This window comes from Nomia melanderi, chromosome 6, assembly GCF_051020985.1.
Source record: "Nomia melanderi isolate GNS246 chromosome 6, iyNomMela1, whole genome shotgun sequence".
Classification (NCBI taxonomy): Eukaryota; Metazoa; Arthropoda; class Insecta; order Hymenoptera; family Halictidae; genus Nomia; species Nomia melanderi.
Window position 1 is genome coordinate 13,327,191 of NC_135004.1, and position 15,045 is coordinate 13,342,235.

The following is a 15,045-nucleotide window of genomic DNA, read 5'->3' on the forward strand; positions in this document are numbered from 1 at the left end:
CCGTGAAGTGTATTTTTTAAACATAAATATACATATTTATTTTGTATATTTATATTAATATTATATTCATATTAACATCATGTTTGCCGAGGGAAAATATTAAAAAAACTATAAAGCTTTACCTTGATTGAATTCCTCCGTTTTTAATGTGTGCTTGATGGTTTTAATGACATTGTAATCGGGACAACGTATCACCTGCAAGTAGGAGGCGATACGTATTTCTGCATTCAAGGTGAAGTTCCGGTAGTAATCCAAGAAGAATAGATCGCGGGTCTTCTCACAGGACTGCATCCTGCGATGAGCCTCAACAGCTGCTACGCGAATCTCCATCGGAACGAATCCGCTTGACTCGTCTATGCACTGTTTCAGGCTTCCCAACAAGCTATCTGTTTCCAAACCCATGTTTCCTATCGCTTTCAGGGCTTCCATTGTCTAAAACGAGGTTTAAAATAATTAATCAAGTGTTAAGAATTGCTCAGGAACAGTAGACATAATTTATCGTCGTCTGTTCATTGAGTACCAACAGGAGATGGCAAAGATAGGAAACAGTCGCTAAGGGGTAGTAAAAACGTCACCTTATAGGGGGAAAGCTGTATATAAAATCTATAATGTCATAATGACATCCAACTATTATTACCCAAAGTAATTACTTTACTATTTTTAATGATAATGCAAACATTTTGTTTCGACGATTATAGAGACAATAATAATAATATTGATTTACATACGTCCTTAATCGCAGAAGGAGAATGCGGTTGAGGCATGCAACCCTTTTGGATCTTCTGCTCCAAGTACGTGAGAAACTGAGACACAGGTTGGACGTCGCTGCACGAGGTCCCATAATTGGTGCAGAAAGCGTGGATCGTTGCCGAGTAACTCAGGACGAACTGAGCATCCGGGATTTGTTGCTGGAAATCCAACAAAGGTGACAAAGCTTTGATCGTCTCCTGATTTGGCCGAGGGATCAACGCGAACGCTGTCACCCAGTCGTTCACCATCTTCTGATCCACGTATTTTTCCATAATCAAATCCTTCATCACGCTCACGGCCGCATTGCTGCCTATGAAGGGCAGAGCGTCTACTATGTGTTTCCTGTGAAAATCATGAAACACCATGAAACAGCATTGCCATTCTATTTCATCAAAAATAAAAGACAAGTGTAATTAAATATTCTAACTTGTTTCTTCGTTACTCCTTTCGATAAATACAAATAACACACTGAATGGAAACTTGTGCTCTACGAGGAATATTTATTCTTCAGCACCGGGTGATTCTATAGAAGAGTTAAGAATGGATTTCATAAACCCGGACAATAGATTTCGCGACCCGACAAATTCTAAATAAATATTTTCGCCCCAGTCAGTCACCAGGTACCTGCTCCCCTAACAATTCAGGTACACAGCGCGGAATCTCTACAAACTCCCAATCACCGACAAGCCAATCTGGTAATCCCCAAATCCGTTACGTTCCTAAATAAACGGGTCGATCTGAAAGACTCTATCCTAACAATGATCAGGGTCAGCCGAAAATTTCAACCTGCCCAAGGTGGATATAACTTCCATAAACCAGCATTCCTCTTTCACTCACTTTCCAGTCTTACAGTAAGTGTTCGCCCTGGCGAACAACTGCGAGAGCCACGGGTAGTCCAACAGCCTAGCAGAGTGTATGAACGCAGTGAACGTTTCAGAGAACCGATGCTGCAGCTCTTCGGCGCCCACCCCTAGCCTGCACATGGTCCTCAGCAGATCCCTGGCCGATCTTCGCTCCCAGTACGCGTTCTTCGCGGTCTTCGAGTAATCGTACAGCAGCGTCGTCCTCCTCGCGCGATCCATCTGCACGTCCTCCTCCTCTTCATCCTCTTCTTCAGCCTCGTTGCCGTATTCGTTCGAGTAGTTGTCTTTGGTTTCCTTCAGCAACCGAAGTTCAGCGGTCGACTCCGTTCTCGCGCCAGTCTTCCCGCTGGACAGGGGTTGCAACCGGTGCAAATCCTTGCACACGACCTGCTCGTACACGTTGTGATCGATGATCAGCTCGCAATCGCTGCGGGACTCTACTAGAGGATACCTCGATGGATATGACTTAGGGCTTCTGTACATGTTCGACTGGATCACGGAGAAGTGTTTCGAGCCGTACGCGCAGTTCGAGAGGTTCTTCGACTTCTTCACTACCAAGCTGGTGTGCCTAGCCTCGTGCAGCCGGTAGTTCGTCTCGCACAGGCCGTTCACGTCTAGCTCTTCTATTCGATGGTCCACGTCGAATCTGCGCATGTTGTTCTGAAGCATCGAGAGGACACCTCGCTTCAGGTTCAGCGCCCAGGCTGGCTCGTGCTTGTGAGGACACAACTCGTCGATCCTGCCATCGTCAAACGCGAATCGCAGGTTGTAGCGAGCCAAGTTCGGATTGAACTCTGCGTCAGCGATCCTTTCTCCGGGCTCGTGTCCCAGTCTCGCGTCGTAGAACCTTAGGTTACCCTCGCAGGGGCTGGTGAAATGGACTACGACGTACGCATCGAGGTACAGCGTGGATTCGTTCCGAGGACTTGAGAGACTCTCGCTGCCCAGGTTCGTGCTCACGTTCACGGAATACCTGTACCTGTACTGAACGCCCTCCTCGTACTTGAACTTCCTGCTCGCTGGCACTGAAAATAGGGAATGTTGTGTTTGAGACGTTCACTGATTCCTGTGAATCAATGTCACTACGGTTTCGTCGTTTGTATTGAACTTCGACCTTTATTCGTGAACTTATTAGCGTCTGTCTGATCTTTAGGAATGCAATAATCTGAAGGTTGTGTGTTTATCGCACGCAGTTTTCACTGTAACGACTAATTAGTAATTAGTAATAAGAAAATTTATGAGGAAAATTGTTGTATTATCTTGAATGCTTATTTGTTGCGTGTAATAATATATAGAAAGCGATCGGTTTGTAAGAGATAAGTGATTTTGAATATGCGCGATAAATCTGTCGATTTTTACATTGACAGTGGATGAATTAATTTTTTTTTAAATTACTATCGCTATTGTATTTATTGCTCGAAACCGACAACATTTTTTCATTCATCGGCTGCGAATTATTTTGTCGGGTCGCTTACCCTTGCATTTCGTTCGGCTGCAGGATGTCGAGTCCTTGATGATTTCTGAAATGAGATAAACGATATCTCGTTAAGAACATGGCGAAAAATCACTGTTCTTGGAAATCGGCTCGGGTGTCGGTCGACAACTCGTTATGAATGGACGTTACGCGTTGATGATAGCGGGGACGATACGCGAACTGTGCACTTCGCGCCGTTTCTCGGAAAGCAGCGTCGAACAACACGCACGAGAGATAATTGTAATAGTTAGATTTAATCGTAAGGAGAATAACGCAACTTAAAACTACTCTCTAACTGAAGCATAAACGCAACAACTTCAGTTTTCCACTTTATTGCGATTAAAAAATCTGATCTTGGAGCACCGAAAGTGTCAGCTTGCATTTTCTTCGATAACTTTTCTGCTTACTTTATCTGTCTCTGTGTCTCTAATCGATTTGTGCTGTATAATAAGTTAATAATGACAATAAAAACATTCAATAACCAAAAGAGCTTATTATTTATTGCTACTTATACGTTTCTTTTGTGCCGTTGCTGCGTTAACTTGCTGTTTTAATATCAATCCTCCAGTCTAGAGTTACGAGAACTTATACAAATTCCGATTTCTCTAGATAAATTCGAGAAAACTATCGTATGAAGACACAAAAACGCAAGTGTCCGTCATCTTTCATCCGACAAACTACCGAGGAAACTCGTTCAACGAAGAGGATTACCTGAATGCACCGTGCCGATCACGACGCAGGCCGCGATAACGAAAATCGCGGCGCGTTTCCACGTTCCCTTATCCAAATCCATCTTGTCTTATGGTCACCGAGGTCAAGGACGTTGCTCCTGTCTCGATGCGCTCTTCATCCCCTCGTCCACGGGGCACGCTCCTATTCCATTCCGCCGCCGAATGTACCACTGCAACGCAAAAGTAGAAGGTTCGCTCGGTTCCCTTGCATTCCGCACTCGCGAGTACAATTTTCTTATCCGTATCGAATGAATTTGACCTGTTAACCGGGCGATTCTTTCATCGTAAACACGAATAGAAACGGCGACCGACGGCGAAGAGGATCGACGCGACCCAAGATCTCACGATAAACGGGAGTTCACGTAATTTGAACGGTTGCAAAACGTTTCGCAGGATGTTTATGCGTACTAGCAATTTCAGATATCGATTCGCAGAAGAGAAACTTCATTCTTCTTCTGCGGAATTTTATCGTCTTCGCAGAAATGCACCGCGTTAATTTATTCTATTGATATCTTTCTTACACCGTATTTCGCAATCTGGAGAACGACACGAGTATGCTGATCCCCGTGGCTTAATAATATTATATGGTTTCAAAGGAACGTCATCTCCAGCGTTAAAATCAATTTATAAACATATTCTCGTTACGCTCATCCCTCTTTTAGAGGACCGAAACAATCGCGAACGTTATCCCCGAGATTCCACAGTATACGAAATACAAACTAGACGAACGAATAATTATGAATAGTCGTTAACAGACGAAAAACTAGTCGACTCGTTCCCCCTCCGGTCAACAGGTTTACGGCAAAGGATCACCGAACACACACACTCGACAACACGAACGGCCGTCCGAGATCGCGCACAAATTGATACACGAAACGAGGGCGAAAGCAAGATCGCCGCGGTAACAAAAGGAAAATGTAAAAAGAAATTCCCGATTCCGCGGAGCTTAATCACCGAGTCACTCGTACCGCCTGCGGAGTGCACCGATAAAAATGATTCGCCGTGGCCGCGTTGAACCGCAGTGGACGGATCGCTGGCCGAGCGAATAGATCGCACTGAGAGCGACGATTGGGGTGCGAAAGAGGAGAAACGGTTGGCCCTCGGATGGGAAGCGGCCTGTGTACGCGGTGTATAGTTTAAGTAAGTGCTTCCTGCCCGGACAGAGCTCGCCGACCGAATGGATAACGACACCGAATCAACCGGGAATACTCTCCTCTTCGACGGGGGAGAGGGCCGGTGCCAAAGGTCTCCTCGCTTTTCGTATTTGTACGGGGCCAGGGGTCGCCGGGCGATAAGATAAACGCGAAAAAGACCCTTATGACGATACGCCATCCGTATGAATTCTTACGTTACCGTTCAAATGGCCGACTTTATTACTGTAGAGCATCCCGCGTACGAATTAACACGACCGCCATGCCGGTTACCGATAACCGGAGTTCCCGAATTGTTCGCATACTATTGTAGTATGGAAATTGACGAATAGAAATATTTGATAATGTATAAACGAGGTAATATTCTAATAGCGACTGTTAATTATTGTTTTTAATATCAGTCAACGTGGTAACGTTAGGACTGTGACCTTTGGAAAAACGAAGAGGGCAATCGTTATGAGAAAATTGTTATCCTTTTTGGTTAAACGAATCATTCTGCTTGCGTAGGTTTGACGATTGCATATGCGGTGGAGACTTAAAATTATTGTTTTAAATATATTGTTCATTTGAACGTAAAGTGTAATAAGAAAATGTTTGTGATGGTAATGCAAATGTACGAGCAGACCCCTCGCGATTTGATTCATTCATTCATCCGCGTCTACCGACCGGCTCTTTTTTAATGTTGATGCTCTTTTTATCTTCCCCCATTACTTTCGCTCGAAACCAATTACTAATCTTTATTATATAAAGGAGATCCGGTTTAGTGAAGTAATTCGTCTGTGCATGGATCGCTCCGTTGACTAATTGCGAGTTGAATTGATTAATATCGTAAAGGTGCTTCCGAAGGGAATTGTGAAATGGAATGACTCGTTAAACGAAGTTCCGGAGATTTCTTATTTTATTCCGGAGTTACTGGTAATTTATATTTACGATAGAGAATGAGTTATAAATATTATGCAATTATCGCGTGGAGTAATATTGGACAAATGTTGAAGATCATTTAAGATCAAGATTGACCGGTTTAAAATACGTGAAAAAAAGAGCGGACAAAGTTCAGAACTTTGTGTTCGCGACAACTGACGCAAACGAACAATTTTTTTCGCGCATAAAAACATTGCCGGCTGAGTGACAAATTCTTGGGATACTTTCAACTGTGTTCCATTTGAAAAGTTTAATCGAATAATCTGTGGAGCAATTTTTATGGATTTTGTGTAAATACAAAGTTGCATTTTTATCTCTTAAAATGAAGAATCTTATTTTAGAATATCTTTAAAATTTATAATCTCTATTGAGGTTCATCTTACATTTCCTTAAATAGCAATTGCTTCTTAAGAAAAGTAACAGATTGTTCTTATTTTTAATTGCATCTTTTTAATACCTGTACTTTCAAGAATGGGAGTCAGGAAAATCTTTTGTTCTATCATATTGCATATGGGTACAGTCTTGTCCAGCACAAAATGGACCAATGAGAAGTCCATCATGTGATCAACTACGCCGCCATTGTTGTTATCCTTCACTTTAATCTTAAGTTAGGCGGGCAATGACTTCTGAAAGCAAAGATGGATAAATTCTTTCAAATGAACAGTAAATAGCCTACTTTATTTTAAACCATTATCAATTTCAAAAATGGGAATACCGAAAATGGTCTCAATTTTGTTTCAAAATATTTCTGCATACTCTCCCTTCGATGGATTGTATCCTCGAAAAAATAACCTAAACGACGAACATTTCTAAAAACAAATCTATTTTATTGAATACGATAGTTTCGTCCATGATAATATCAGTTCTTTCCTCGATTGACTGTTATAATCGAGAAACATTAGACATTCATGTTCCAAATACAAAATTACACATGTCTTACCGCAGAAATGTTGTATTGTCTTTAAAATGTTACTTCATCTATCATGTACAATACCTAATGATATAAATGGCAGCTGAAACGGCGTTTCTCTAAATTCTAGCGAACTGCATTTCAAATGTCGCTTCACGCGATGTCGGTGTGACGAGGAGCCAATCGCAGGTTAGTTGCCGGGTGTCTTCCGAACGAGGTGTATGCGTGATGCTTCCATGAAGTCTTTGTATCGCTGACAGTCGTTTTTCACTGATTGGACGTCGGAAAATGCGATACGGTCACGGCGACGAATCGCGGCGAGGTATCTTTTACGCAGCAGGATGCAAGCTGAGCAGTGTGTACTAAACGTTTGAAGAACGTCGCGAGAGATGTGAAAAGTGCTTTTTTTCTTTCGCACGCACAACCTGGCGAATATAACTGGCCTGTTTTTCTTTCGATCGCGTCTCGATAGATGCGTAGAGAGTCAGCTGTGGTTACGAGTACGTGACGGATGATGTTTCACTAGTAAAGGCCTCTGCGCCACCTTATTTTGACGCGAGGAACGCGAACTGTCATCCGTTCGAGCGAAGACGGATCGCGTAACGAGAATCAGCGCAAAAACAACGCGATTTACCATGGGGACAGAACTCTTAATATCCCACGTCGGTGTTATCGCGATTCTTTAATCGATGCTGGGATATTCACAAATTGTACGGTGTTGTTCGAGGAACGGGAGATTAGAGATAACGTTCCCATCAAAATGGGAAATTGTTTAAAGCGTGCTAGTGACAGTCAACAAGACAATACTACGTTGGTGAGCAACAGTTCCGATCCTGCGTTGCCCATCGGCTCATCGCGGGAAGACCATGGACTACCAATACCTTACAATGTAATTTTCATTTCTTTTAATTACGTCTAATCTCTGGCTATGTCATTCATCGCTTTATCTTCGCCGAACCTACGAATGCATTGGGCACGGGCAGTATCTTGTACGTCCCCGATTTCTCTTTGTTTTTATGATAGCAAGAATGACGTTAAAGTTGATGTGTTCATTTCACCGATTGGATACTACTTAGAATGGTAGACAATGAATAGTTTACTTCAAATTTATGGTTCTTTTTTCTGTGTATTACACTGTCATTCTTTCTTTCGCATCATTTTGTTTTCAAAAAATATTTGAAGTACGTACTTCATGTAGAAGATTAAAATATTTCGTTTTACGTTTTAGACCAGTTTAAAATAGTTGTTCTTGATTTTATAGGAGTTGTTGAGTTCTTATTACCCACCAACCGGTGGCCATCCACAATCGGTCACTTTGAACAGGGGCTATGGAATTGGTATTGGCATCACGGTAGAACCAACCAATGAGCACAGATTGTTAAGGGAAGAAGTGCTACGTGTACGAATTAGAAAACGTCTGGGACTCATTCAACAGCTGCCACTGCGAGAATACGATGGAGCTAAAAAGGAAGAGTGTGTAATATGTATGATGGATTTATTGGCTGGACAAGAAGTGCGTTATTTACCCTGTATGCACACTTATCATGCAATCTGTATCGACGATTGGTTACAACGTTCCCTAACGTGTCCATCATGTATGGAACCATTAGACGCTGCCTTGATTAGCTCGTATCATCCAACCACTTAACGCCGAAAAACCGAAAATTGGAGTAGCTAATGGGTAATCAAATTATTCTATCATGGTAAACAGTGCAGCTGGGAAGAACCGTTAATATTACTATTGCATATAATGGCTTCCAAACTAGTGAAGGGGCCTTCTCTCATTAATGGCCAATTATATTTGCCATTGTATTCAACGTATCCACGCACGTGCTGAGTAATAATAATACTTGTATTATAAAGAGTTGCAAATGTCTTCTGTATAGGTCATTCCCTCTTACAGGGTGATGTTCTCCACGTGGATCATTGCAATAAGAATATGGTGTATTTACAGTCAAAAAGCAATCGCCATAGTCTGTTAGTTTCCTGTGAAATCTAAACTAGATTTTTGTTTTCTTACTGCTGAAAAGATATTCTATTTTATGCTCAAGTGAGCTGAGTAACTAAAAAGAATGTAACGGTGTGTTGCTAAGGCTATTTTAAGTTAAATGAAGTAGTACCTACTTGACCATTGTTATTTGGTGAAGTAGCGATAGACGATTATATAAATATATATATTTATATATATATAAATTATATACATATATATATATACATATATATACATACATACATACCACACAGAGATACAAACACGCATATACATACACAACACACGTACGTATACACATATTGCGAATATCGTAAACGATAACGATGTACTACAAAATATCACACTATGTATATTTTTAACTATAATTCCACTCGTTTCATATTTTCAGATACTAAAAACATATTTTCAGATTATATCTTTCGACGTACAAAGTTAATCACGTTATTTTCAAATACCGTGTTTCTTATTTTAACGTAGATATATCGTAAAACATGTAATCGATCATTTCCTCGATAACTGAATATAACGTGATCTAAAGAAACCAAAAAAATTGGGAGAGGTTGTTATTTTATATTTCGAATTATACCGCGTGTAAACAATGGGCTGCTTGTAAACGTACTTTTACATTATTATTTACCAGATACCGCCTGTATATTCTTTTTATACATGTATACATATTTGTTACACTGTATCCATGTCACTGAGATGTTTACGTTCAGTAGTTCTGTTGAACGAGATTCACGCGTAACCGTAGGAAATATTACCTGCGTATCAAGTTGTTAGTGCTTTGAACGAAAGCAACAGCGACGCAACTTACAAAGTCATTGATTGATCAAAGAAACGTTTCTTTCACATTGACTGTATAATTAAATTAGTGATGCTTAATTACAAACGCGTGATAAACTTTATTTTTATAGGTACTATACACAGTAACGTGTATCTTGAACTTTTGTATCGTTCAATCCGACCATACTGAATTTCAATGTGATTTCAACTGTGAACATGCGAAAACAAATGAAGCTGGACTTAAAATCAATCTCGAGTTCGACAAAACTCGGATTTGAGATTGAATCCAGCAACGCTGGATGGATAATCTACTTGACTTAGAAGTCATGGTGATAAAAAGCAATCAGCCTGTGTCCACTAACTTTATTTTTCTTTTTTAGTACCACACTGCTGTACGTTTAAAAAGAATGTCGATCGATTTCGAACGTATTTTAAATGTATCGTATATGCATATGTATGTATACATATGCATATGATATAATTTACATTTAAACGTTTCCTGCGGGGATAAGGATATTTTTATGTTTTACCGAAGCTTTGCGTGTAATGTTGCTGATTTGTTTAAAGAGGAAAATGATGCTGTGACATAGTGATTTATTGACAAAATGCAAATATACGAATAGCGATTTAATACAAATATAAATATTTAGTAAGAACTATAGTGTTTTCCACATTACCTTTCTCTTCTTCAACAATGACCGTTTGATACTAAATCATATAGAAGATTCATTAGGAATAAAACTTCGAAGGATATTAGTTAACTCTCTTATTCTTATTCGTAAGAACGAATATTAATTTTTCGTATTTCGCGATTGTTCATGATTCAATATTCAATATCTATTAGCAGGTATTGAATTCGACGAGTCAAACAGAGAAATCCATTGACAAATTACACCGATTGCACGACTTTGAAGACAAGGTTTCCATCATTTCGTAACTCATCGAAGAATCGAAAGCATAACGAATCTTCATCGTTCCACCCGCGTAATAACCCGCTTAAAAAATGCGGTAAACAACATTTCTTTTCTCAGCTTATGCACGCGTGTATTAATTACTGGTATGAGAAACCAATTCTGATAGGTGCATACCTAAACATAGAAATCGCAAGGTTTCTTTTCCGCATAATAGAAACAGCTTACAATTGAATATGACTACGTAAATGATATAAATTGTTTTCATTAAAAATACAGTTTTTATTAACAACGCTAGCCGATACATAACGGGCAGCATATATGAATTTATTTCTATGATTAAGAGATATGTCGTATTCGGAAAAGGCACGTGCGATAGAGTAATGTTATAATTATAGGAAAACTTTTAGTATTCAAACATTTGTGTGTTGATATCACACGAGATCGATGATAATGAACCGCTTTCACTTTTAATACCATCAAATGAAGACGATGAAATCGAACAAGTGTGAGACGAATAGACAGCGCAAATTGGTTAAACACGATATTTGATAATTTATGTGTTCATTTGTAATTCACATGCGTCACCGAATGCTAATCTTAGATCGGTATCGGAACGATTATCATTTTCGTTCTGAACCGTATATATTCCTTTGTCTATGTCGATGAAAACCAACTTTCCATTTCTGACTGGAATAATGAAAAGAGAAGCGGATGAAATATAAAAATATAAAAACGACAGATCGACGACAACAATGTTAATAAGACTTGAAACCGAGATGAGAGATTGATAGACACTTTACATTAATTTCAGTCTCTGCAACTTTTCCTCCAGCCTTTATAAATTTCAGGGATATCATTTGCCATTTTAGTGGTTTCTTCTTTCATTTTGGCTTTACCTTTATCCAATTCGCGCATCTGTGACAATACAACACATATATTTTAATAAGAAACACAAATGCTAAAACGTACTTCCTAAACACATTTCTTTTAACAGAGGCTTTCCAGAATATGATCATACATGATACTTACACATTCTTTCACCTCATACTTTTTAAACAAATCAAACAGATCTTGTACAGTCCATGTCGTCTCATCGAGTTTATTTAATTTTACAAATGGACACTGTGCATTATGCTTTTTGTGTTCAATCCTGAAATACATGAATTCAGTGGAAGCGATTGCACATATACATATACATCTCTGTATGTGTATGTTTTTATAAAACAGGTAAAATGACAAACAAACATACCAAGGATCATCGTCCGGATCCCAACCGTCGAGTTGCTTCGAACAGATGAAACATTCGGCCAAATCTGGTTCTTCTTTGTTACCAATGGCAATAAATCCAGCAGCAGCCATTCGTTCCGGGTTGCACGGATTATCGGCTGATTGAAAGGGCCAATGTTCGAATGTTTGCAATCTGCCGCCTTTCCAGAATGTTGAACTCGACTGCCTGAGGAAAAGCGAATGCATTCAAGTGAAAGGTATGTTAACAAAGAGGTTACAACGTCCATAAAATCGTCGATCAAGATGCGTTGTCCAAATATTTGTTCTACACTTCGTCACAGTATCGCGAAACCAAAATATATTACTTACGGCAGTAAATCCATGATTCTTCTGTTAAACTATTCGACTTCTCCAAGAGAATTACGTGACGCAAAGCAACACAGACTCAACAAGTTTGAACATGTCTTTACAGGTTTAAAATTGTAAACAGTACGCTCACAACGCCGGACTTAATCCACAGTTCGTCCAACTATGTCGAAACTGGCCAATTGGTATGGTAAAGAGAACAGTTATCGGCATAGCGGGAATATTCTCCTCCGGTTACCGACCCGGCACTGACCTGTTTGGAAGTAGAAAAGAACAACTACAGTCTTGAGATAAGTACATCCCAATAACAATTCACTTACATCCCAGGATCTTAATGTCCAAGTACCATTTTAATATTCACGCGATCTCACAATATAAACGATCATCGTACAGGTCCCAACTCGATGCAGATCAGCAATCCAGCTCACAGATAGCGCCAGCATTCGATTTTCATGATGAAAAGGACCGCGAAGGATTACCGTTCCCCAAACCTGAAAGCCCGCAATCATGTTCGAACTTGAGCGTCGAAGCGTTCGCGAAACGAGTACACAGTAAACCAATCGAACGTAGGAACCGTTATCCTCTCCGCAGACATAAATATGCGGTAGATGAATAGTTCCATCGGAAACTCGATAGCATCGAAGCTGGCCAATCTATCCACCGGCGAATCTGCAAATCATGCCTCGCAGCGTGTTTCAAGGACCTGGGTTCGGTTAGCGAATCGCCCGGTGTTATCGATTGCTTTATAAAAAGATTCAAGGAGCGCCGTTAAAGAAACAATTGCACGAAACAGGCAATAACGTTCGGCTGCGTTGGTGACGTCGCGCCAAGGAAAACAGCGCGGGGCCGGGGTCCGTTTGATCGATACACACCAGCGACGGACGTCGCGTACCGAACCGGCGGCGACTGTTTACGCGTGCCGCCGGATCCTTCCGTCCGCGATCCTCCCTGGACGAGGCGGCGGCGCGCGGTGTCACCAGGGAAAATTAGGTGGAGGGAAACCGTCGGCGCACACTGGGAGCGGGTACACGCCGCCGATAAATTTATCATTCCCGTCTATTTACATCCAAATCGATAATCGATGCCATGGGCGCACCTCTCGGCCGCGGTGCACACACGCGAACGCGGAACGTGAACGTGTTCGGGCATGCCTCACGAATCCATTAGCGGGATCAAGTTCAATATGCGATCGCGAATGTTAATTGATTCTTTTATCGAATGTTAATGCGGCGCAGCGTTCATTAGGCGGGCTAATCGCGGCGAGCGCTATTCTAACAAGTAACTCGGTTTTCCCTTCGACGGGGATCGTTCATTCTGTAATACGTTCGAGATATTTATCGGCAATTAAGGAGATTAGGTCTGGTAGATATTTAGCGGTTTCATACTGTCCGTAGATTCGAATCGTGGTCGCTAATGATTTTCGGACCTTTAGATCGCCGGGTGTGTTTCACCTGGGATTTGAAGTACCTTGACGCTGGTTCCATTAGTTGCTCATTAAGCAGTAATTAGTTCCTTGTTCTTGAGTTTTTATTTGTAATTCGGTTTATTGATTGTTGCCCTTTAAGCACTTGCCCGTTGATTAATGACGCTCGGCGCTTTTACTCGAGACTATACGAATGAATCCAATGACGATGAGCGGCTAATGAATGCGAAAACGTAATGCCCTCCGCTGCACCCGAGCATCACGCTGAACGTTCCAATGCAAGTTTCATGGAGTTGCACGGGAAATTCTGGTCCTCCGCGTCGCAAACCTTAAAATACCGGGTGTTCTCTTTTATTCATTCGGAACAACATGCAACACAGTTTTTGCCCACCCCTTCTTGCATCGGTTGCTGCAAATAAACAGATCAATACGACCGTATGATGAAACAAGGATTATGGATTATAAATGTATCGTGTACCTTTGAACTTCATTGAAATCTTGGGCGTGCTTAGGTTCAAAATTATCGGAAAAATTCGTATTTACAACGAGTAACGCGAGGGACCTTGTGAAAGTCTACTCTTATAATTCTCTTGAAAAAGTTCTCTATCAATTACGAGAAATGCTCGGTAGCTATAGCGTCGATTCCGACCCGGAAGAAACTCTGTTCGAGTAAGACGATCGTATCACGAAGTCCATAAGAATATGATCGAAAGGAACGATCGACTCGTTCTCTCTTTCTTTCCCGAGGACACACCGGTTCCCGTCACGGTGCCGCCAGGTGTCGTCATTCGGAGTTATCATTCTCCTCGCGCTCGCTCCTCGACCTCACGAAACATCCCCTTGCCCTTCGACCTCCGCTTTCCGTCACGCCGTCCCTCTCGCAGCGGTAGAAACCGTCGAAGCTTTCCGCGTTCGCCCGGCCTGGCAACAAAACCCGTTTGTTTTCGGCCCTCCTCGGGCGGAACCGAAAATTTGCCCGTGTCTTTTTGAGCCGGGATTAGCAAGGCCGGAACGGCGCGTCAGGAAGGAAAACCGAGATTACCGAACCGAGGCCGGGATTTCCGAAACTGCTCCTTTCTTTAGAATATACTCTCTGACAGTAAACATCCGGGCAGTCGTTATCGTTCCCTCTATTAATCGTCATCAGGCGGCAAGGTTGACCCGAGCTTTACGGGATAAAGCGGCTGAAAACCCGTACGAACGGGGAACAGAATAATCTTAGCAAATTTCTGTCCTAATTCCTGCACAATCCGCGAAGTGGACTCACCGATACCATCGGATTGCATTTCTTTGTGCACGAGGGCTTCTTTCGTATTTGAGATACCGTAGGCCACGATCGTCACTGAGCAAACTTCTAAGAACCGGAACTAATTTCTTAAGAACCGTTGTTACAACTACCACGGCTCACGCTAAGTAGGTGTGGGGGTTGGTGAGTAAGGGTTCAATAGCGAAACGATGAATAATATGTTTTCGCGTTTGGCCGAGTGATATGGACGACCGTTGTTGGCAAAGAGGAGTATGATTCAACGAGAAGCC

At 41.5% G+C, this 15,045-nt stretch overlaps 3 protein-coding genes and 1 long non-coding RNA gene across 10 annotated transcripts in view; 1 reads left to right on the forward strand and 3 right to left on the reverse strand.

The window, feature by feature from the left end:
- The window catches only part of Apoltp (Apolipoprotein lipid transfer particle), a 21,180-nt gene extending 16,161 nt beyond the window's left edge, over nucleotides 1-5,019 (reverse strand). For 2 of the 6 annotated variants that reach the window (XM_031978795.2, XM_031978790.2), the window contains exons 1-6: nucleotides 4,787-5,019; nucleotides 3,799-3,988; nucleotides 3,089-3,133; nucleotides 1,588-2,638; nucleotides 729-1,092; nucleotides 123-432 (exon numbers count right to left, since the gene is read on the reverse strand). In XM_031978795.2, the coding sequence (XP_031834655.2) occupies nucleotides 123-432; nucleotides 729-1,092; nucleotides 1,588-2,638; nucleotides 3,089-3,133; nucleotides 3,799-3,880 (1,852 nt within the window). In that variant the 5' untranslated portion in view covers nucleotides 3,881-3,988; nucleotides 4,787-5,019. Of the gene's footprint in view, nucleotides 1-122; nucleotides 433-728; nucleotides 1,093-1,587; nucleotides 2,639-3,088; nucleotides 3,134-3,798; nucleotides 3,989-4,339 lie in introns of all 6 variants that reach the window. The other 4 variants (XM_031978792.2, XM_031978794.2, XM_031978793.2 and 1 more) reach the window with 4 other exon arrangements.
- Rnf11 (Ring finger protein 11) lies at nucleotides 4,842-10,235 on the forward strand. 2 transcript variants are annotated; one of them, XM_031978853.2, is made up of 4 exons: nucleotides 4,842-4,958; nucleotides 6,931-7,689; nucleotides 8,062-8,481; nucleotides 9,711-10,235. In XM_031978853.2, the coding sequence occupies exons 2-3, from the start codon at nucleotides 7,561-7,563 to the stop codon at nucleotides 8,446-8,448; spliced, it is 516 nt and encodes a 171-aa protein (XP_031834713.1). In that variant the 5' UTR covers nucleotides 4,842-4,958; nucleotides 6,931-7,560; the 3' UTR covers nucleotides 8,449-8,481; nucleotides 9,711-10,235. The 2 variants fall into 2 exon arrangements, with proteins under 2 accessions (XP_031834713.1, XP_031834712.1); XM_031978852.2 differs by having other exon boundaries at nucleotides 8,062-10,235.
- On the reverse strand, nucleotides 6,200-6,960 carry LOC116427934 (uncharacterized). The gene is made up of 3 exons (XR_004235181.2): nucleotides 6,831-6,960; nucleotides 6,606-6,699; nucleotides 6,200-6,516 (listed from the first exon to the last, which is right to left on the reverse strand). It is a non-coding gene; the product is annotated as an uncharacterized LOC116427934 (long non-coding RNA).
- Nucleotides 10,154-12,320, reverse strand: Det (baculoviral IAP repeat containing deterin). Its single transcript, XM_031978855.2, has 5 exons — nucleotides 12,090-12,320; nucleotides 11,743-11,946; nucleotides 11,523-11,643; nucleotides 11,294-11,408; nucleotides 10,154-11,180 (listed from the first exon to the last, which is right to left on the reverse strand). Exons 1-4 carry the CDS (start codon nucleotides 12,101-12,103, stop codon nucleotides 11,301-11,303), a joined length of 447 nt encoding a protein of 148 aa, XP_031834715.1. The 5' UTR covers nucleotides 12,104-12,320; the 3' UTR covers nucleotides 10,154-11,180; nucleotides 11,294-11,300.
- Between the last annotated feature and the right edge of the window lie 2,725 nt (nucleotides 12,321-15,045).